The 20,706-nt window shown below is 41.5% G+C and overlaps 6 protein-coding genes and 1 non-coding gene across 8 annotated transcripts; 3 read left to right on the forward strand and 4 right to left on the reverse strand.

Annotated features, from left to right (window-relative positions):
• The first annotated feature begins 27 nt into the window (after positions 1 to 27).
• Positions 28 to 1,400, forward strand: LOC108106601 (dynein light chain 4, axonemal). Its single transcript, XM_017213792.2, has 4 exons — positions 28 to 357; positions 438 to 522; positions 578 to 661; positions 957 to 1,400. The coding sequence occupies exons 2-4, from the start codon at positions 457 to 459 to the stop codon at positions 1,119 to 1,121; spliced, it is 315 nt and encodes a 104-aa protein (XP_017069281.1). The 5' UTR covers positions 28 to 357; positions 438 to 456; the 3' UTR covers positions 1,122 to 1,400.
• Positions 1,303 to 10,071, reverse strand: LOC108106600 (pre-mRNA-processing-splicing factor 8). Of its 2 annotated transcripts, none has more exons than XM_017213791.2 (14): positions 9,969 to 10,071; positions 9,133 to 9,764; positions 8,858 to 9,073; positions 8,580 to 8,792; positions 8,393 to 8,518; positions 7,699 to 8,118; positions 7,422 to 7,639; positions 6,308 to 7,359; positions 6,056 to 6,248; positions 5,241 to 5,814; positions 5,023 to 5,173; positions 4,785 to 4,961; positions 4,434 to 4,725; positions 1,303 to 4,369 (listed from the first exon to the last, which is right to left on the reverse strand). In XM_017213791.2, exons 2-14 carry the CDS (start codon positions 9,744 to 9,746, stop codon positions 1,425 to 1,427), a joined length of 7,191 nt encoding a protein of 2,396 aa, XP_017069280.1. In that variant the 5' UTR covers positions 9,747 to 9,764; positions 9,969 to 10,071; the 3' UTR covers positions 1,303 to 1,424. The 2 variants fall into 2 exon arrangements, with proteins under 2 accessions (XP_017069280.1, XP_017069279.1); XM_017213790.1 differs by having other exon boundaries at positions 9,960 to 10,069.
• LOC121530536 lies at positions 8,174 to 8,349 on the reverse strand. The gene has a single exon (XR_005993982.1).
• Positions 10,072 to 10,856: 785 nt separating the features above from the next.
• Positions 10,857 to 11,561, forward strand: LOC108106309 (neuropeptide-like protein 31). The gene is made up of 3 exons (XM_017213280.2): positions 10,857 to 10,991; positions 11,044 to 11,103; positions 11,157 to 11,561. The coding sequence occupies exons 1-3, from the start codon at positions 10,983 to 10,985 to the stop codon at positions 11,358 to 11,360; spliced, it is 273 nt and encodes a 90-aa protein (XP_017068769.1). The 5' UTR covers positions 10,857 to 10,982; the 3' UTR covers positions 11,361 to 11,561.
• Positions 11,562 to 12,152: 591 nt separating this feature from the next.
• Positions 12,153 to 13,153, reverse strand: LOC108106584 (histidine-rich glycoprotein). Its single transcript, XM_017213765.2, has 2 exons — positions 12,812 to 13,153; positions 12,153 to 12,675 (listed from the first exon to the last, which is right to left on the reverse strand). The coding sequence occupies exons 1-2, from the start codon at positions 12,821 to 12,823 to the stop codon at positions 12,310 to 12,312; spliced, it is 378 nt and encodes a 125-aa protein (XP_017069254.1). The 5' UTR covers positions 12,824 to 13,153; the 3' UTR covers positions 12,153 to 12,309.
• Positions 13,154 to 13,903: 750 nt separating this feature from the next.
• LOC108106582 (ornithine decarboxylase antizyme) lies at positions 13,904 to 18,375 on the reverse strand. Its single transcript, XM_017213763.2, is given in 4 exon segments — positions 13,904 to 15,235; positions 15,302 to 15,353; positions 15,355 to 15,511; positions 18,097 to 18,375. Coding segments are annotated over 4 exon segments (795 nt in total). The 5' UTR covers positions 18,153 to 18,375; the 3' UTR covers positions 13,904 to 14,705.
• Positions 15,755 to 17,235, forward strand: LOC108106583 (small nuclear ribonucleoprotein Sm D3). The gene is made up of 2 exons (XM_017213764.2): positions 15,755 to 16,486; positions 16,950 to 17,235. Exons 1-2 carry the CDS (start codon positions 16,168 to 16,170, stop codon positions 17,084 to 17,086), a joined length of 456 nt encoding a protein of 151 aa, XP_017069253.1. The 5' UTR covers positions 15,755 to 16,167; the 3' UTR covers positions 17,087 to 17,235.
• Positions 18,376 to 20,706: the final 2,331 nt, after the last annotated feature.

Below are 20,706 nucleotides of genomic sequence, written 5' to 3' on the forward strand. Positions count from 1 at the left end.
CAGACTTGGCGCAAACGCAGCGCACACCGAGTGTAGTAGCTATTAACTCCCCGGCTCATACATGTTCTTTCCCCCGGCGCAGAAACTCCGCCTGTGGTTGCCAGTTAATGGAGTTGGCGTCAGCAAGGAGCCGGCGGACCCAGTGCCATCGTTAGTTGCAAGTCAACCTCGCTCCTGACAGGCTGGCAGGCCCATCGAAACCGAAACCGTGCTCAAAAACAAATTGCCATAGCAGCCATCCTGTCGTGACAATAGCGCAAAAACGGAGAATTCATAAACATTCACCTGCCATTCATCATATAGTATATACACATCTATAGCTACAGTGCTGCCTTTACCTTGACTTGTGTGTCACATGTAAATAGGAATTTAACTCGATTTTTATTACATTAGCCTTAGGCTTCGTGATAGTTATATTTTTGGGTTCCTTCCTTCAGTCTTTGGTGAATCGTAGACATGGCGGACGAGGAAGCCAACAAGGAGGGCGAGAAGAAAATCGTTCACGTTTATCCCCTGGTTAAGGTTGGTAAAGTATATAAATCCCGAAATCAATCTTGACTGATAACATTGATTTAAGCACTCTGACATGAATGAAGAGATGCGGATAGAGGCCATTGAACTATCCATTACCGCCTGCGAGAAATATGCATCTAATTATGAGGTAAGATTTAAAAAATATTCATATATATTACATGTATTGCTTTATGAGAAAATTTTAAACTTACATTTTACAACAGTTTAATATGTAAAAGCTTTTTAAAATCTTAAATGATATATTTTTAACTAGTAAATAAAGCAAGACTTGAGTAGCTGAACCAAAGTTTTGCTGAAATCTGGATTAAATTATTTATTTAACAAAATAAACAATTTCCTATGTATGGTGGCTCTAATCCTTCATTTATATTTCCTCTCAACTGTATAATAACCTTAATTAATAACTTTATATCCGTTACCAGCACGCTGCCAAAATCATCAAGGAGAACATGGATAAGAAGTTCGGCATCTATTGGCATGTGGTTGTTGGTGAAGGATTCGGTTTTGAAGTCTCTTACGAGACGGAAAACATTCTATACCTGTTCTTCGCCGGTAACCTGGCCATTGTGCTGTGGAAGTGCTCCTGAATGCGGGTCAACAATCAATCGAACGTACCTAGAAACCGGAACAGAAACCAAACCCGAACCAAACATAACTTTAGCATTAACTTTAGTCATACATACACAGAACTCTTACCGTTAACAAATGTTATGAATACTAAGTCTAGAAGCGACGTCGGAGTAATGAATTCCATGGCAACGAAGTGACTTGTTGGGAAAAGAATGGTTTTTATTACAAAATGTACCTAGATGCTAGCATTTTGAAAACACGCTTATAAAATTGTTTGTATGCACTAAAACGAAAAACCTAAGACTCCAGATCTGCACCTCCTACGCGTACACATCCTCACGATCTGCACCAGCGCCATCACCAGCGTCCTCGAGATTCGAGAAGAGCAGGAAGTGAGAAGTGCGGTGAAGCTCGTGGTAGAACTCCTTCGGGTTGGCCAGCTGGAGTTCGTACTTCATGTTGGGATCATGGCGCACGCCCATGAAATTATAGTTCCAACTGCTCTGCGCCGGCACCATGAAGAATCCGAGGAACTTGTTCGAAAGCAACATCTGAACGCGTTCGTAGTGCGACGGCAGGTAGCCCTTAGGATTGTTGCCCTTGTCAGTGTTCTTTGAGCCCCATTCGAAGCCTGAAGGTGTCAGCTTGTAGGCTGTGAGCGAGCAGGATCCGGGAGTAAAGGAGCATGTGATTACGATCGTCTTCTCACCATCCCAGTTAGAGTTCTCCTGCATGATCTTTGCGTGAGTGGTAATGTCCTGCGGCGACAATTGCGGCAACTCGTTAGGCTGAGTATGAATCCAGCCCAGTGGCTCCATGTCTTTGAGATACTGATGCGTTGGCAGGGTATTGGGCAGGTTAATCGTTTGGTGGGTGCCCCACTGCGGCGGCATTACGATACAGCGAATCTCCTTCACCTGCGGATTGTCCGGTGGACTCACGCCATACAAGTAGCCAGCAATCTGAGCTCGCAGATCCGAGATCGTGACAAACTTTTTGAGTATGTTCTTGGGCAGAATGTAGGTGTAGCCGGTCTCCTTGATGTCGTCCGAGCTTACGTAGATATGGTTCGTTCGCAGGTGTAAATTGGTGGCGGAGATTGCTCTCACTCGCCATTCTGTCTTTGAGCTGAACGTCTGTGTTTCGTAATTGGACGTAGTGGAGGTAATGATCTCGTCACCGTGCTTGTTCGTGGTACGAGTGGTGGTGGCCGTAAGTTGATTCTGCTCCTTGGTCTGCTTCTCGATCTCGGCAATCTGTTGGCGCTGCGCCGATGGAGCGCTGATTTCCATACCGAGAATGATGTCACGGATCTCGGACTGAGTCAGCGAAGCCACATTGACGTTGTTCTTCTTTCCGTAATCGGCCAGAATGAGGTCCTTCAGCTGCACCTCCACCTTGATCCACTCCTCATCTGTCAGTGTGGGCCAAATATGATGGGCCTCAGTGATGGTGGTTTTGTCCGGCTTCAGTATGATCTTTGTCCTCTCCGTATTGACGTGGAGAGCGCGCAAAATCAGGATAAGACGACTGAAGGCCGTGTACGATGAAATGGTCTTTAACCAATCGTCGTACAGGTTGAAGAGCACCATTTGGGGCTCGGTGGCCTTAAGGATCAAGTCACCAAACTTCTCAACTTTGAGACACGCCTGGAAGGGCAACTGCAGCTCAGACCCCTTAATTACAATATTGGGAAAGTCGAGCAAGTGCACCTCCAATGGATCCAACATACCCTTTCGCGTCACAATGATTTGTTTGGGCTGTTCCTCTACCGGCAACGATCGAATCAAAGCTGCTACTTCTTCAGCAGTTTTCCACTTGGCCAACTGGCCCAGACGTTTCTGACCTGCCCACACAGATGTGTGAATGATCTTCAGGAAGAGCTGACCCGTTCGGGGATTAAAGATGAAGATGGCTCCGTTAATTGGTTTCGTTGTCAGATTTCCTTCAAATGTCTTGTGGATAGTTACGCGATATACATTAGTGTCATCCACAAACCAGATAATCTGGTTAGAGAACAACTCTCCGTAGTTCTGTGAACTAAGGTAAGGTTCCGTTGGTTCTGAGGAGTAAAGCTGCAGAGCTTTGCGAATGCGTTCACGCAACACATAGAGTGCTGGATTCGCCTTCATGATTTTGGCCATGGCTTGTTGGATGAGGGTCTTGCATCCAGGGAACCAGTTGCCGTAAGCAGAATGCAGATTGTAGGCCAGATCGATAGCTATCAACACGCCCGTGGGCGATGGATAGATGGACATGTTGTCCGTAGTGTAATCGAGGAACTTAGCCCTAGCGTATCGCTCCACATCGTGCGAATCATAATCGCCCCAACGCAACTGGATATCCAACCAATACTTCTGGGTGGTGGTGTTGTCCATGGTGTCCTTTGTATCTGCCAGCAGTGATGGCCGCGACACATTCCACTTGTAGGCGGGGAAAAGCAGAATGTCCGCACACGAGGAGTTCATCTTGTAGGACTTACGCGGATGGATGGTCTCCTTCTGCACCGTCTCGATCTCTAGAGCGTCCAGTTCTTGATCGAATACCTGACACAGATCCATCACAATAGACTCGTGAATCTTTTGCCACAAATGAGCTCTGAAGATCTGAATCAGCGAGATCTTTAGTGTGGGAATCTTGCCGTGCATAAAAATACCCGTCAGATCCAGCTGGACTTGGAAACCGACGTACACATTTGCACGATTGATAGTCGGTGACCACCAAAGTGTGAATCGTCGATTCGGAATCTGATTGAGACCAGATCGCTGAGCATTGGTCAGCTTCTTGTACTTCATCGACTCTTCAAATCCTGAGGCCTTCTCCCAGAAAAGACCTTCCCACGTGGGGAAGTAAGTTCCCTTGAACAATGTGTGCTCCAGAATGCCCTCCACTCCTCCCAACGCCTGGATCATGTCCGTGCGGTAGTTGTTTAAGTTCCACAGCTTGCCATCGTGCCGCTGGTGAGTCCACCAGAATGGATTTTGCTTGAGGACCTGGTACTGCTTGAACTCCGTTCGAATACGCCAACCCTTGTCGTAAGCCAGCGTGTGACGATCCTTCTGGAAGAGTGTGTTGATACGCGGAATACCGCGATCCCAGCTGTCCTCCAAATCCTCCAGAGTTAGCCTGCGGTTCTGGGCATTCGCCTCTTGACGCTTCAATGCATATTCCGCCCACACACGTTGTGAGTCGATAAACTCACTTTCCCAAGGCTGAATGTACCGATACAAATTGGGAATAAGCTGGTCCTCATCGTGCGACATACCTAAAAGTAACAAACAAGTTTTATCATAATCAGATATTAAAACCGTAATTTTCTTGAAACTAACCGGAGCGGAAATGAGTGATGCCCACATCTGTTTGCTTGGACCAACGCAGATCGGATTGCGGAATCAAAACGTGACCCATACTCAACATTCCCAAACCGCCCAGTTCCTTTGGTGTATAAAACACAACGGGCGGGAAACGGGAAGGCATTTTAGAGTTGAGACCAATCTTGATACGGGTCTGAATTTTGTTCTCGCACTTGACCAGTAAATCTAGCAGTTCTTGGGTGTTGACCACAGCCTCGCGGAAGTAGGTCATCAATCCAATTAGCGCTGTGTTCCATTTGTTTACGATCTGGAATAGGTATATCAGTATCGCTAAGATTAAAGACGTATATATTAGCTTTGAACTACCTTTGTAAATGTAGTGGATCCGGAAGCCATCAGGATCTGGCGGACACGATTATGGAAGCGTCCAAGAGACTCATCATCAACCCGCAGGAAGCACTGAGCCGTTCGCTCCTTTGTAATTTCGTTCTGTAAGTTCCAAACGCCATCACGATGGGTAAACTCTTCATTCTGGGTGCGACACTGTGAGGAGAAAACATTTAATTATAAACTGAACTTAAATATAACTTTTGGGTTAAGGAACCTTTGGCAAAATGCGGCACTCAAATCCACTCATGTTAAACAGCAGATTGGGGTTATCCTTGGAATACACTGAGACAAAGGTACTCTCCCAACCAATGGTTGTAACAGAACGTGGCAGGCGGTTTTTAATATCCCAGAAGACAGCACGACCCCTAAGAAGAAAATAAAAAATGTTCAATAATCACTTAAAAAATTGAATTTGATTAAATGGAAACCTACAGATTGACATCGTGCTTCATCAAACGCATACGAGCATCGCGTGGCCAGCACTTTTTGTTATTGTAGCCCACAATGTTTTCGTTGTTCGGATCCGGATGTTCGGTTAAATAGCGCTGGATAAGATCTCGCGCCTCCTCCGCCGTGAACCTAAAGAACAGGTGAATGCGATCGACATAGCGACAATACAGTCGAATCGGATGTGCCGTTTCCGTGACTGCGTCCTGGAACGTCAAGAAATCGTTTGGCATTTGTGGAGGACCAGCCATTTCGCTGGATCGATGAAGACCCAAAACGAGGAGATCCAACACCAAACCATAGTACTGTGTGATGAACGATGAGAACTGCAGGCCTCGGATGATACCATAGCTGTTGGTGTGGTTCATGTCCTTGTAGTTGATTACCACATTGTTCTTGGCCGTCATGTAATCAGCGATATTGTGATCGACAATCAGACGAAGCAAACGGTTAAGTAATGTCAAGTCAATTTTCTCGTAGAGCTTTTCAAATCGAGACTCCAGCAGAACATTGCACTCTCCCTCGCCCACATCCCAAACATCCTGCAGGTTGTTGATACCTGTTATAAAGATTTAAAATTGTTAACTGATTTAATAAAGAGATATTGTGAGTTCTTCCTCCTTCAAAGAGAAAAATATGATCACTTGCCTTTTCCTATTCGGGTTGTTTATGGAACTCATCTTCGGCGTGAGGTTTGCAACAAGGGGATGATCAAATACATATCACTTTGCTACAAATCACACACCCAAAATGCCCATTGCCGAGGAATTTATTCGGATTTATAAAATTAATATTTTTACCTTGACACCACTTGTAGGCCAATAATGGTGGGGGCTCTGTATCGCTGGGCTTGATCCATGGAGGAAACAGTCGCCGCTTATCTGCTTCATACCACAAATATTGATCCAGATATGCGTCCGTAATCTTTTCCAACGGTTCTACCTCATATACAGGTATCAAATGACTGTATAAGTCCATAAACTCAATTCCGACCTGAAATTCAAAAAGCTCTTTATACAGAATTCTAGAAACTTGTATTACAAATAACTAACCTCTTTAAATGCTCGCTGCGTAAGCAAATGACGCTTTATACGGGACAAGGCCTCGTGAGGATTGTCATAGGCTTGTTCAATGAGTCCGAGCTCCTCGCGTTGACTTTGATTTAATCTGGACTTCACGCTGTAAGCCTCCTTTAACCGCTCAAGAGCAAGGATAAGCAGCTTGGTGTCGTGTTTGTACGACAGTGGAGGGAAGGGAATAGGCGCAAAACGACGTGACTCCAACCAATGGACGGTGGTTGTGTATATAGCCACAGCCTCCTCCGGGGAGATGTATGGACCATCCTTCAAATAGTTGTGCTGCCTCTCTTGCTCCGCCTTCAGGTAAAGACGTGTCAATCGCCCCAGATTCTTCTTGCAAACAGTCTTGTCCACAGTGGCTCCTCGTCGAATTCGTTCTCGATTATAGTGGGCCGTGTTTGTCCACCAGTCGGCCTTCATCTTTACGTAACGCAGGATCATATTCTCAATAGGAATAGGAAGACCGGGCACCTTCCACGGAATGTTCGCCTTCCAGCAACGCCATGCCTCCGACAGATGCTGCAAAATGGTACGCGCCTTGTTTTGTTTGATACCCTCTGGCATCATGTCCACAATGTCGTGCATAACGGATGCACGCAACTCTAAATCGAAGTGGGATTCGACACGTTGCTTGGTCACCGTTTTGGCAACACCCTTCGAGTGTCGTCCTTCAAACTGACGCGACAGCAGATTGCCAAGCCAACGTTCTAGCAAAGGTGTAATGCCACGCATAAAGAACAGCCAGACTCGCCATCCAGGCGCCCAGAATCCACATCCTGGTCCTTTGCCCACAGGACCTGTGTTGAAGCGGTAGTAGATCAAATGCTTCAAATCCTTACACATTCGAATCTGCCTCATTAGCTTGTATTTGTAGCGATACATGCCAGTCAGCTGGCCAACATGGGCAAATATGTACTGCAGTCCGTCGGCCAACTGAAAGGCATCAACATTGTTAAGCCGATACTGAACATGCGAGTCAATGATTAGCTTGGTCAGACGCAGGATCTCACGGCACAAATGAAAAGCTAATAGGAAAAAATATGCGTTATTCCTTAGAAGTTAAATTGGCAGCAAACCCTGAACTTACCATTTCCGAAACGTGACTTTTTACGCTCTTTAGTGGTCAAAGTTTTTACGGGTTTCAAGTTGAAATTGTAATCCAAATGCAAGTAGTTAAGATTCTTTCGATGAATCAAGAGGTTCAGCATGTTGTATCCCTGACGGCAAACCTGTAATCCAGCCTCCACCCAATCTAAAGTGGTAGTTTGGAAGAATTTGGTCGCCTTAAACGAACGGAAGAGGTAGCTGCAAAGTAAAATTAAACATTATAATCAGTTAAATTCCTAGATAATAATTAAACTTACCGTTTCTTCTGCGGCTTTGGCTTTCGGTGTTTCAGTGCATTAAGCACATAGTATTTCAGCAATTTTTGGTAGCTGACGCGCACCTTGACCGGATGACCAGGCGGACAGTGCTCCTTGTACCAGCACTTGACCAGTGGCACATCAATCGCACGACGGGAGCGACCAGAGCGCATGTTGAAGGGGCGAGGTGCCCACAACAAAGCAATGCCGTTCGCGGTATTGTCAGTATACAGGGGAGTGTCCTGCAGGAACGGCTGCACATCGTCCGGAAGCGTAAAGTCCTCATCATCATCCGGCAGTGGCTCCTGCACTTTGGAGTTTGCATTACGATGGGATATGGGATTGATAAGTGGATCAAAGTAGAATGCGGGCAAATCAGGATCTTCGGTCTTGATGTAGACCACGTTGGGAGTGTGATACCTGAAATTAATAAAGTATATCGGTTATATACGTCCTCATAGGTTCATGTGAGTTTAAGTGTATGCAACTATCAGCAGTCACGATTTATTCTTAACAATCGCCACGAACATATTTATTGCAGCTCCCGTTTATCGCAAAATTGGTAGTAAGCTGGGAGCTCGACGTTTTTCTAACGCGACATGAAGCATTTCCAGCATGGCCGTTCACTTGGAAACGTTACTACCACGTAAATAAGATTTTAGATTAATAATTTTTGGAGAATAATAGATCTTACCAGCTCAGATGTACAAAGTGCGGCATATTGTTGTACAAGTAGGGAAACGCAATTCGATATTCCGTGCGAATGGGCTGCCGAATAATGACTTTATTAATGTCGTTAAATTCGTTCCAGTCCTCATCCCTAGAAAAATAAGAAGAGGATTATACTTTGATCGGGCTTATAATGCTGTAGTTGTCCTTACCCAACATTGTGGTCTTTAATAAGAGGCTCAAATTTGGGACCACCTGGAATAGCCATATTTAAAGCCTTGGCTGTGAAAAAACTTTTGGGGTCAAATAAATAAAAGAAGTTGTTGTCCACCAAGTCAGTGAGCAATTGATTGGCCAGTCGATACAGCGTGGCCAGTTGGGGCAGGGAAAGATTCCACTTGCGGTATGTTGTGCCGTTTACAAACCTGAAACAGTGATATACCTTAAGAACAAGATAATTTAAAATAAATTCGTTTAGCTTAAAACTTACTGAGTATCCACTAAAGGACGATGGTCGTAAAACCATTTGTACACGGCATTGTCTTCATCATTGTCCAGCTCGATTTGGATGGCCTCCAAGGGCTCCACATCGAGAACGTTGTCCGCATAGTCTAATGGCGGCTCCTCATCATCAAAAGGCGGGAATCTCATTCGCTTGAAGTGCCGACGATCTCGCTTTTCACGCCGCATCATAATCCACATTGTTCTAGGGAAAAGAAAATTCATTCAGTTGGGAATACAAGAAAAAAACATGATAAAACTCACCCCCATTGGGCAATGTAGACGGGCTCAATGACCCACGGAATCTCATTGACAAAGGTAATGGCTCCCGTGATGTGGTACAACACCTGGACATCCCGAATCTGCTCCCAAGGCATTGGCATGTTCTCCAGCAGCTTGAGCACTGCATGTGGCATGTACTTTAAGGCGCCCAGATAGACTCGTTTGTCGTGCCGATATTTGCGGGAGGTCATGTCTCCGTGGTCGCGTATGATCTTCCGGATATGCTCCGGCGGCATGTCCTCTTTCTGGGTGTCGACAAAACCGAATTTGCGCTTTTCAGCAAATCGCTTGGACTGCAGATGCTGCCATTTAAGGGCCTTCTCCTGCAACTTCTCCTCGGTAAGAATGTCCGGTTTTGGAGTTGGAATCTGACCCAATCCGGGACCTTGACCACCTGCCGGAATGGGAATCCCATTGGAGTGACCACTAGGCGGGGGTATAGGAGCTCCTGGTGGCGGGATCTGCTGGATCTGATTTGCCATTTGCTGCTGGGCGTGCAGTTGAGCCTGCTGAGCGTGAGCCGCAGCGTACGCCTGCTGGGCCATCAGCTGGGCCGCCCACGCATTCTGCGGTATCATGTACGGCGGAATGGACATGGTTCCGCTGTACTTATCCTAATCAATAAATGAAAAAAACATACACTTTATGACACACACAGCACAGACACGTTTTGTTCAGAAGGGGAGAAAATCGAATGCCGCCGACGTCGCGGTCTTTCGCAATTTTCGCCACGCCGTGAAAAACTGTTTCTTTCGCACTCCCTATGGAAAATATTTGCCTAAATGTGTTACCCGTAAGTAAGTTAATACCTTTAATACCTATTTTGCACTTTTAATATGTTTCTTCAACCACAATTTACAATTTTTCCGGTTCGCAAAATGAAAACGTTTATTTTTTCATGCGGCAGCCATTTCTAGTGATGGTACTAAATTTGGAGGTGGCACGAAAAAATGCCGCATGCGAAATCAAGATAACAACATGGAGAGTGCGATGATTGGTATTTAATTTTTAAAACTTACTAGTTTGTTTTAAAATATTGCTTTTAACTGTTATTATTTCTCCTTCAAAATAGGTTTGACAAAAATTAAGGAAGAAGCTATAAAAAACTATTATTACTAATGTGCGTTTTATTAAAACAAATTATTTAGTTTTAAATGTTCAATATGTTAATTTTCCTGTATTATGTATCATAAATCCACATAAGTGTTAAGGGGAACTTTCTTTTAACACCTGGAACGGTTTTTTTTATTTTTAAATAACAAAATGTTTAGAAAATAAACTAGAATCCCATTCAATAAAGTAAGCGTTATCGCAAAGTAAACAAAAATGTAATCTGGTTTTAGTCCTAGCAATCAAATCAAATGACTCAGTTTGTCATCGAACGTGTTAATAGAATTTATTATGAACTTACTTAAGCTAAATGCGTCAATATTGTTGTTAATGACTTGTAGTTCATTAATTTCTCGCCTACAGTAGATATCAGCTTTTATCTTAAGATTCAAAAAAAAAAAATGTCGTATACTTTCAATTTACCGAGTTAGAAAATCAAATCAAGTCAATAGCCTGACCCTGATATGGGACACATCATTTCCGATCGGGTAACGACTTCCCCAGACTCCAGAATGTTTGTCCAATCAATGATCATGTGCGAAATCAATCTCCGGGACTTTTTGGGCCACTATAAATATTGTTGGTCGACCGTTGGGGAAAACAGTTTACGGAATACAACGCTTCTAACCAGAACACGATCGGAAAAAGTTGCTAATTCGAGAGAAAATAAAAATATATAATCTAAAGTAGATCCCCGTGAAATTTCGCAAATAAGATCAACAATGGCAAAGGTGCAATGCCAATTCAAGTTAAAATATTATAATTAAAAAAACATTTTTTCAGTTACTTTCCATCCTTTTGTGCCTGGCCATTATTGGATCTATAACTGCAGGTCCTATTGAGGTATATTTACGCTATTATTTTCCAAAGACACTTTATTAATTATTTTACTTTAGGATAATAAAGCTGCTGAAGAGGGTGATCTTTCCACTGCCGATACAATTGGCTACGGTTATTATGCCGCTCCATCTCCTGTTTATTACGGTGGATATGGTGGAGGCTATAAGTACGGCGGTTATTCCGGATATGGTGCTTACGGCGGATATCGCAGTTACGGAGCCGGCTTCTACCGTCCTCGAATTTACCCAGTTTGGGGTTAAATAAGATACTATAACCATTCCAAAGATGAGTTCCTTAACACACACACACAAATTCCTATATAACCAAAGAAATTATACAAGCCCCCTAAAAATTTGAACCCTTTCACTGTCTTGCAACCATGATGATGACGTCATTGGAGTTTTTGACCCCAGACCACAATTAACACCAGGTTTATTGCAATAAAAAAACAAAACACTTTATATACGAGTACGTTCGCATGTGCGCTTTATTATTTTCAAATTTCAATTGTCTAAAACCGGATTTTTTGACTTGGACGGCGCTTCCGAAGAAATTGAGGCGGCTAACGTAACATGGCCCGGCAAAATACGAAGTTGGCCAAGCGTAATTACACATCTGAACCGCCGACCCAAACCTGGACTTGGGCCTATCTTTAACGATCCACACATACTCAATTTTTTGGGCCATAAACCGGGTCACGAAAAGAGCTGGACTGTACAGTGGATATCGGCCAAGAGATCGACATATATTTTTGCAAGCCCTCTTTGTCAACTTTTAAAGAAACTGGTCTTCAGATAAAATCTATTATGTTCAAGCGCAATTTACTAGTCATAATAAAGTAAGACCCTATTAAAAAGAATAATTTCTTGACTATTTATAGGTCTAACATTCAATATGAATTTATTCGGAATTTCTAGTTTTAAAAAGTACTAAAGATTATTTTTTGAGTAAAATCATTCATAAAATGTTTAGTTTTTGGTCATGGATTTTATTTAACTATTTTTAATATGTTGAACAATTATAAAAACCTATTTGCAGACTCAAAAATTAAAAATTGTCTAGGTATTTATTTTAAAATGCGAATAGATAATGTATAAGGAGTTTATGTGGCCTTTACTTGAAAGTTCCGCTTTTATTTTGGCATACGGAAAAGCTTACATACACATAAGTTAGGATTTAAATAGGATATATTTTGGACATATATCTTTCCTAGTGGCGCCGCGATCCCGAGTGCCTCTTGTGGTGCTTGTTGACCTCAGGGTGGGATCGGGACTTCCGGGAGTGGTGCTCCTTCTTGTGATGGCTCTTCTTGTGATCCTGCTCCTTGTGAGCCTGTCTTGACTTCCTTTGGGAGCTAGATTGTCCACGGGCTCTATGCTCCTTGGCATGCGATACAACCTGATGCAAGGCCTTTGCATTTTGGATGTGATCCTTGGCCGAATGCCTCACCTCCTGGAATTTTTGGTGGTGCTGCGACAACTGACGTTTATGGTTCAAATGGTGGTGCCTCTCATTATCCTCTAATGGCTGCATGGCCATGGCCACGGCCACCAAAATAGTGGCAAAAACAATAATCTGCATTGGCCATCCGGGCAATCAAGGTAAATTGGTTAAACATAATAGGAAGGGATTGAAAGTAAATTAAATTAAACCAAGTGTCATATCTAAACCACCGATAAGATAATGTCCGCCCCTTTGGAACTAAACTCACCGTCTTCAGCATGATAACTCCGGGATATATGTAGTATATAGTATGTATATATTCTGCAGTTCGCTTTCAAAGCTTGTGGTTCGTGTAAACTCAACGACGTTCCAGTCTCGACTGTTTTCCAGAGCCTCTTCCGCTGCTGTTTATATCGTTATCTCTTCATATTGTACGCTCCCCTAGCCCCTATATAACATAAATGGGTATATACTCTTTTGGTTTCGAGTTTGGCAAAGTTTTATCGTCCATTAAGTGAGTAGAGAGTCAGCCTGAACAGCTGTTGTATGATTTCCAAGCTGAGATTAGCTGGGAATCATTTTTAGCTTTACAGTTCTCTGAAAAATGACTTTGAATTTTTATAAAGTAATGTAGATCAAAGAAACATTGAGATACTGATACTTTCTGTAGCTGATAGATCTCTAGAATCATTAGAAAATATTTACTTAATGACTAATTTATATAGGAAATAAGCTGAAACTTCATTTTTATTGATGAATAACTGACACATAAGCCCCAAAACCTTATGAAAATTTTGTTCATGCTAAATCTTTATGTTGAAGTAAGTTTTGCCTATTAATATTATTATTAATATAATTATTTTTTGAGGCTAAGTATAAGATACTTTAAATACTTTTATTTTAAAATTCGATTCTTTACTATGGACGCAATAAATAAATGACGCAGGTTATCAACTTAAAAATATTAATAGAGGTGATAACAAATTGCTCCCGTTATTATAAGCTTTATAGTTGCTCTTCTTTTCTGATAATGCATTATCTTCAAAAGCTTTGAAGAGAGAATAAGAGAATCATCACTAGACAAAGTCCGGACTTCTTTATCAGATTTTCAGTAGTTATCTTTTTTAAAGTGCAATCAGGTTGGGTCAATTTATAAACAGAAGAACAGAAAACACTTCAACGACAAAAAACGGAAATTTCCCTTATCTGGAAAAGGGAAGGGAAGGGCGATCTTGGCTATAAATTTAAACATGAAACTCAGCCGTGCTCCACTCGAGATATTGAAGAACAACAATATTGCGCAGTGCCTCTGGACGCGATAAACAAATTAATTTTAATAATCAGAAAAATACTTAGGACATGTTTTGTTAAGTCATATGTTTTATTATTGGAATCAAGAAAATTATACATCAAAAAGTGGAAAAAATAAAAGAATTGCTTTCATTTGCTTGCTTGGTGCGGAATCTATTGATTAATATGTTTATTAATATTGGATATTGTGTGTTTATGGATTTATTCCTGGCATATGTGAAGAAGCTTTTATGCATATGTTTTTCCCTTTCTATCCTCTATCATTTCTACTTTTCCGTTTAAATCGGTTTAGCATACAAAAAGTGAATAAAAATATATATAATATTTTCTAGTATGAACAAATTGGGATTACGATACATCATATATAAGCTTAAAATATAAAATATAGAAAATTATGAAAAGAAATATTGTGATTACAACAAAATCAAAAACATAGATACAAAATATTGATTCACGAATAAACTTAGGTTAAATACATTTTTTTTTAGACATTTTCTAGTTTTAATTGTTTTTTTTTTTAATTTTTTCCTTTTTTTTTTGTTTGATATAGGTTAATATAATAATTTGCGATCAAAATCTCTTAACGTGGCTGGCCATAATTGAAAGACTACCAAAAAATGTAACCACACCGGAGACAATTTCATAACGATTTTCGACTACGTAAACGAGAAGATTTCAAAAGGTTGAATTGCATTTCACTGAACACATTGGGGTCAATATGTCATTGGATCTAGAGAGTGAGAGCTAATAAAACTGATTTGCTGAAACTACGGACAGGATATTGGATTGTTGCTGATTTAAATTCATCTTCATTTGTTTGTGTTTTCGAAAATCGTCCCTTTGCCAACGAACTACTCCTCGATGCTATAGAAGAAGTAGTGGTTCTCGTTGTCGTTAATGGCGGCCGGTGGTGCCTGCGGTGCCTTCCTGGAGAGCGGCTCAAAGCCCATGAACAGGAATGCCTCAATAAGGCGAGCCCGATCTGGCTGATCCTTTGGCATGGCCATTACGATACCGTCCACCTCAAGCTTATCCTCGGCAAACTCCAGAAGCGAGATGAACGTCTGCTTGGAGCCGGCCGGCGGAAGATCCTTCGGTAGAGCGACATACAACAAGTTGTTGACTGGGTTCAAAATCGTGTTCCAATTGGTGTACTGGTCCTCGGTCACATGCAGCTTGATGGTGATCTGCACCGGCTGGTCGTGCTGCAAGATCTGGCGCAGCACTTCCTGGCAGTCATCTTCCGAGCACAGCGAATGGATGTCGGGTTGCGATTCCGAGTCGGAGCAATCCGACTGGGAGGACGACAACGACGACCCCAGGGAGCTGGCCTCGTACAAGCTGCCACCAGCCGAGTCGACCGAAGACTTACGGCTGTAGCCTACAATAAAAAAGAATAGTAATAATTATAGTTCAATTATAAGAATAATATATAATAATTTGTTACCCGTTAAGAGCGATGCCCTATCATGATCAGTTCTGTGGTGGACAGGGACATCAGGACCACCACAGAGGCCCTACACCGAGAGAGATGCGGTAGGACTCCGAGGACATGGTCGTGGCGCAAGACGAAGTCGAGATGGTGCGGAGTTTGCCATCGGCAATTCCGCTGTCATTAAACTCTCTTCTAACGAAGCCACTACTAAACACTGGGTCGCTGTGGAAAGAAGATTGGGTGTTAAGTCTAATGTCCGTATCGCACAAGGATGCCTGCTTGATTTTGTAGCGCCTATCGTTTAGTTACTTCTATGATTGATTATAAATTAGGGTAAGGTAACTTTTAAATCTGATGAAATTTATTCCAAATCATCTTTTATTTTTTTTTTAGATTTAATAATAAACCAAAAAAATCTATAAAATATTTTAATATTTGTAAAGGTCTGCCAAAAGTTTACCAAATCATGATGTAGAGTAAAACTCAATTGGTGTGTGAACGTCGCAATAGTTGCTAACAAACTGATGGCCACGAAGGCAGAACAAAAGGCTTATCAGCTATACGGGGACAATTAAATTATTCCGCTTTTATGACGTACCAAATGGCTGGTGTTTGTTTTGAAATGATAAGATAAGCCCGCGTAATATCAGACCACCGATAGACCGCGACCGATAGTCACGCGGCACATGCAGCCCTGCGCTCACGCGGGAATTTCACCACAAGATGGCCACCGGCAGCTGTCAAAGCGCACACACACATACACACACTCGGCGTAAACGTTTGTCCAAAGAAAAACGGAGAACAAATTTTGCGGCATCAGAAAAAACAGTTAAAAATCAATAGAAAAACGCCGAAAAACTCAATAATACGATACAAGCATGTCTATCGGTGTACCAATTAAAGTTTTGCACGAGGCCGAGGGCCACATAATCACTTGTGAAACAATTACCGGCGAGGTGTACCGCGGAAAACTAATAGAGGCGGAGGACAACATGAACTGCCAGATGACCCAGATCACGGTTACCTACCGCGATGGACGCACCGCCAACCTGGAGAATGTCTACATCCGCGGCTCCAAGATCCGATTCCTAATACTGCCCGACATGCTGAAAAATGCCCCGATGTTCAAGAAGCAAACGGGCAAGGGATTGGGAGGGACGGCGGGAAGGGGCAAGGCGGCCATACTACGCGCACAGGGTGAGTCGGGCACTTTGGTTAACATATTTTGAATTTTTTTTTTAACAAGACTGTTTTTATAAATTATGATTTAATTATATTATTTAAAAGGTTTTCTATCATTTTAATAAAGATTGTTATGAAGGCAGGCCATATTTTGTATATGGAAAATTCATTTTAATAAGTTTTATAGCAGTTCTAACTATTTCGGAAAGTGCAGATTTGTTCGAGATCTTAACCCAAACATTTTAATTCAATGTTTAAGTTAGCTTATCTTAAAATCTTATAATCATTGTGCAAACACTGACAAGGAAATAGCTGACGCATATTTACCTTAGGTATAGAAAAATCTTTAGTCTCCAGGTTAATCAAGATGAATTTAAATCGTGCATTTATGAAATCATTTTATTTATAAAGACAGTCTTGGGATATAATATGAACTAATAAAAGAGCTGCAAATACTAATAATGAATTCCCTTAACAGCTCGTGGCAGAGGAAGAGGCGGGCCTCCGGGCGGCGGAAGAGGCAGTGGCGGACCGCCAGGAGCACCTGGAGGCGGCGGCGGACGTGGTGCCTGGCAAGGAGGACCCACCGGTGGTCGGGGACGCGGTGGCCTGTAGGAACTGTCTACTGAACAACGCATTTCTAATCTCTAAGTTGCGGGCACTGTATTTTATTAGCGGGCGGGTTAAACTTCTCCAGATTTTTTGTAAAGTATTTACTAGGCACCAATGGCCACAAATACATAAGAAAAACTTGAATTTGAAAACGCAGTGTTTGTTTTTCAAGAAAATCAACTGGAATGTAGAAAGGATTAGGATGAACCATAACCAGAGGACGCTTACAAGTTTTGTTATAAACCAGTTAAGCACACTGATATCATCATCGTCGCCTTTCGAATGTTATACAAAGAGAGCAATTCCATGACAGTATTATAATCAGTATTCAACTTGACTGTCGACGGATAGCTCTCTTCATTTCACTATTCGTGGAGGATCTGGAACTGGAGTAGTATCACCTCAACAAACAGGACAACGGACAAGTGGGTTAGGCCAGACGTACGGTGTTTTATTAATTTTTGGGGTTAGTGTCATAGCGCAACGTCGAATATTATACAAAGAGAGCAATTCCATGACAGTGATATTAAATTGAATTTGGACTGTCGACGGACAGCTCTCTTTATTCACTTATTCGCATTTGAATTTTTCGATTGTTCTAGGTGTTAATCAGACATACAATGAGGACAACACGAAAAGTATACATATACCTATACTATATACTCTTGAGTACATATTGTATATATATTGTATATTGTTTGCCGGCAGAGTTCGTGCGAAATATGCCAGGCATTTTGTTGCTCTACTGTTTTCCTTTCTGCCAAGCCAATTAAATCAACAAACTGCGCACTTGGCAGCGCTTTGTGAATTGAGCGAAATGGAGGCCTGAATGGGAACAGGGCACACCGACCACAAACACCAGATGGATGCATATTGTAGTTCATTCAATGCTTAATGGATGCAATTTATGGGGGCACTAATAATTCACCGAATCGATGGCGCGTGTGCAAGCCAATTGAAAATGTTTTTCCAATAATCAAAAGAAAATGAAAAAGGGCTCTGTACTGACGTACCCCAAGAGGTTCTGGCTCTCTAGTTGCTCCGCCACCATATCGCTTGATGTCGCCATTGCCAAGTTAAATATTTAGTCTTCGGTTAAGATTTATCACAGCTGCAGTTTACTATCTGTCTGTTGGATTTTGTGCTCTTGTTATCTATCACAGGTTGCGTTGCGTTTCGGTGCTTCGAAGGAGCTTGGAATTCACATCGAAAAGATGTCGGGATCGGATCTCTCTCTATAATCTTTCCTAGTTTCTCCGCTGATCTGTGTGAGATGCTGTGCTTTGGGCGTTTGTCTGGCGACTGACGACATCCAAACGGTGGCGGCATCATTTATGTGATTAAGTAGCTGCGACTAGGAGGCCCCACGATATGTATGTACATATACCCTAGTACTGTATTTTACTCTCGAGATATACACCGGTGGGTACAGTCGGTCAGATATGGATCTGAACTGTTGTAGGGTAGTGGTGGGTGAGTCACATGCCAAGGTTAAATGGAGCCCCAATCCGCACAGCAAAATAGAAGTGAATCGCTAAGCAAATAAGGCGCAAATTTCTATCTATAAGTAAAAATGCCGGCAAGGCACAGCATTTTTATTTACAAAGTCGCAATGGGCAAACAAAATAAACGGAGAGAGAGAGAGAGACCCCAGCTATAAATATCTTTGAAAAATTAATAAACAAAGCCTAGGAGAAATTCTTCAGTACCCGATTATAGCCCAAAAAAACATCGTTATATTATATTATTTTTGTCTACACGTGTTTTCCATTTTTTGCAGACAAATTTACCAAAACTAAAGAAAGAGGTAGCCAATCAATATTGGCGATAACAGCAATAAACAAAACTCTAACGAAAGGCATGATATAAGAAGGGGATTTAAAGGGTGAAGAAGGGGTAAAAGTCAACGTGACGTGCTGTCTGCATTATGAATACAGCAGAGGTGAACTAAATAACTACAACGAATTTTTGTGTAATAAAATGTCATAAACATTTGATAAGAAGCCCTTTGTGTTTAGTTGTTTTCAAGTGGGAATTGAGCAGTTTGTTTGAATATCTATCACAATGAATGTGTATGTTTAAGTCTAAACAAATACATTTATCTTTAGTAGAGAATAAACCAGGTTATGGCTTTGTTTACAAGAAGCCCGTTTACTGATCATATAACCACTTGCTTTCAAAAGTTTTCAAGGCGTTTTGAACATCTAAGTGAACTTATTTTTCTCTCATATTTTATAAACGTGAGTAATGACAATAGAAAACATAAGTTGAAAAAGCAAATACATATATTTCTAGACATAACATTTGAAAAGTACACATGTACAATTAATATTTTTAAATTTGTATGTACCAATTTTGTGCCCTCAACTGTATGAATATATGAGTATTTCTTTGCCACGAAAACTGTGAGACCGCATATTTTGCCTTTATTTCTTTATTTATTATCGTACTTTAGTCGCATACATTTAAGCTAATCTTTCTGTGCCGATCACGTGTTTTCAAAGCTGAGTATTGCAGACGAGTCCTAAAGACGATTTTTTGCATAATCAGCCTTTCTGTGCTGTGGGAAGGGAACCTTGGACTTTTCATTTGTCCAGTAAGCGCGATGCAACTCAAATTAAGTGAATCAAAAGATAGATAAAATCGTGCATTTAGATAAATTAGATCAAGATAAAAATAGATGATAAGAGGACGTAATTGGTGCGCTTGTGTAATCAGCATCACAAAATAAATAACATATTAAGCATTTCAGTGGAAAACCTTGGGCTAAGATTTTCGTTTGTCCCTGTAACTACAATGCAACTCAAGTTAAGTGAAAAAAGAGTGATAACATGATGCCATATAGATAAAATCTAGATAAAACTAGGCGATAAGAGGACGAAATTGGTGCGCGTGTGTAATCAGCATCAAAACTTAACGTTCTGCTTGGACAAATATTGGGGGATCAGGGTACAAACTTTCGACGGGAATACTGAGCAAACAGCTAGGAAGATTTCAGAAAAAAACCCACGTAAGATGTCTTAAAAATATATATGTACATAACCTGAACAATAGGTGCGATAAGGGATATGATCTCATGTGGTTTCAAGAGATAAGATAAAAGAGAAAGAGGAGAGGCAGAGGACAAAGGGTGAGCAGGCAAAAAGCTGCTAGAAAAATGCCGATGACCCAATAATCGGCGTAGGTATATCCATCTCTTTTACTCTTCACATTATTTCATTTGCCCCACAAAAACAAAGAAAAAATGCAATGGCGAGTGGAATTTTCCGTTGTTTACAGCAATGAAGCTTCTGTATGTGTGCGTGTTTTTTGATTATATGACATAATACAAGATGCATGCAACAAGGAAAATGAAGACCTTGTGTCAGCAGACATTTCCCAAACATATAAAAATGGTATATTAAAATAAATTAAAGTAAGGGCGAAAAATTCATTTTCTAACAGTGCAGTTCCCCTCCAATTGGATTGCATAAAGCAAATTTTCCAAATGTCAATTCCAATAAGGAACGAAACAGGTAAACAAAAAATAAAAAATACACACACACCAATGTTTGGGAGTTCTCCAATTGGAAGGGGTGAAACTGTAAATAAAAGAGCGAATACGGCGTTGCCAGATGCGCATA

The sequence above is a fragment of the Drosophila eugracilis genome, unplaced genomic scaffold (genome assembly GCF_018153835.1).
Source record: "Drosophila eugracilis isolate 14026-0451.02 unplaced genomic scaffold, ASM1815383v1 contig_90, whole genome shotgun sequence".
Classification (NCBI taxonomy): Eukaryota; Metazoa; Arthropoda; class Insecta; order Diptera; family Drosophilidae; genus Drosophila; species Drosophila eugracilis.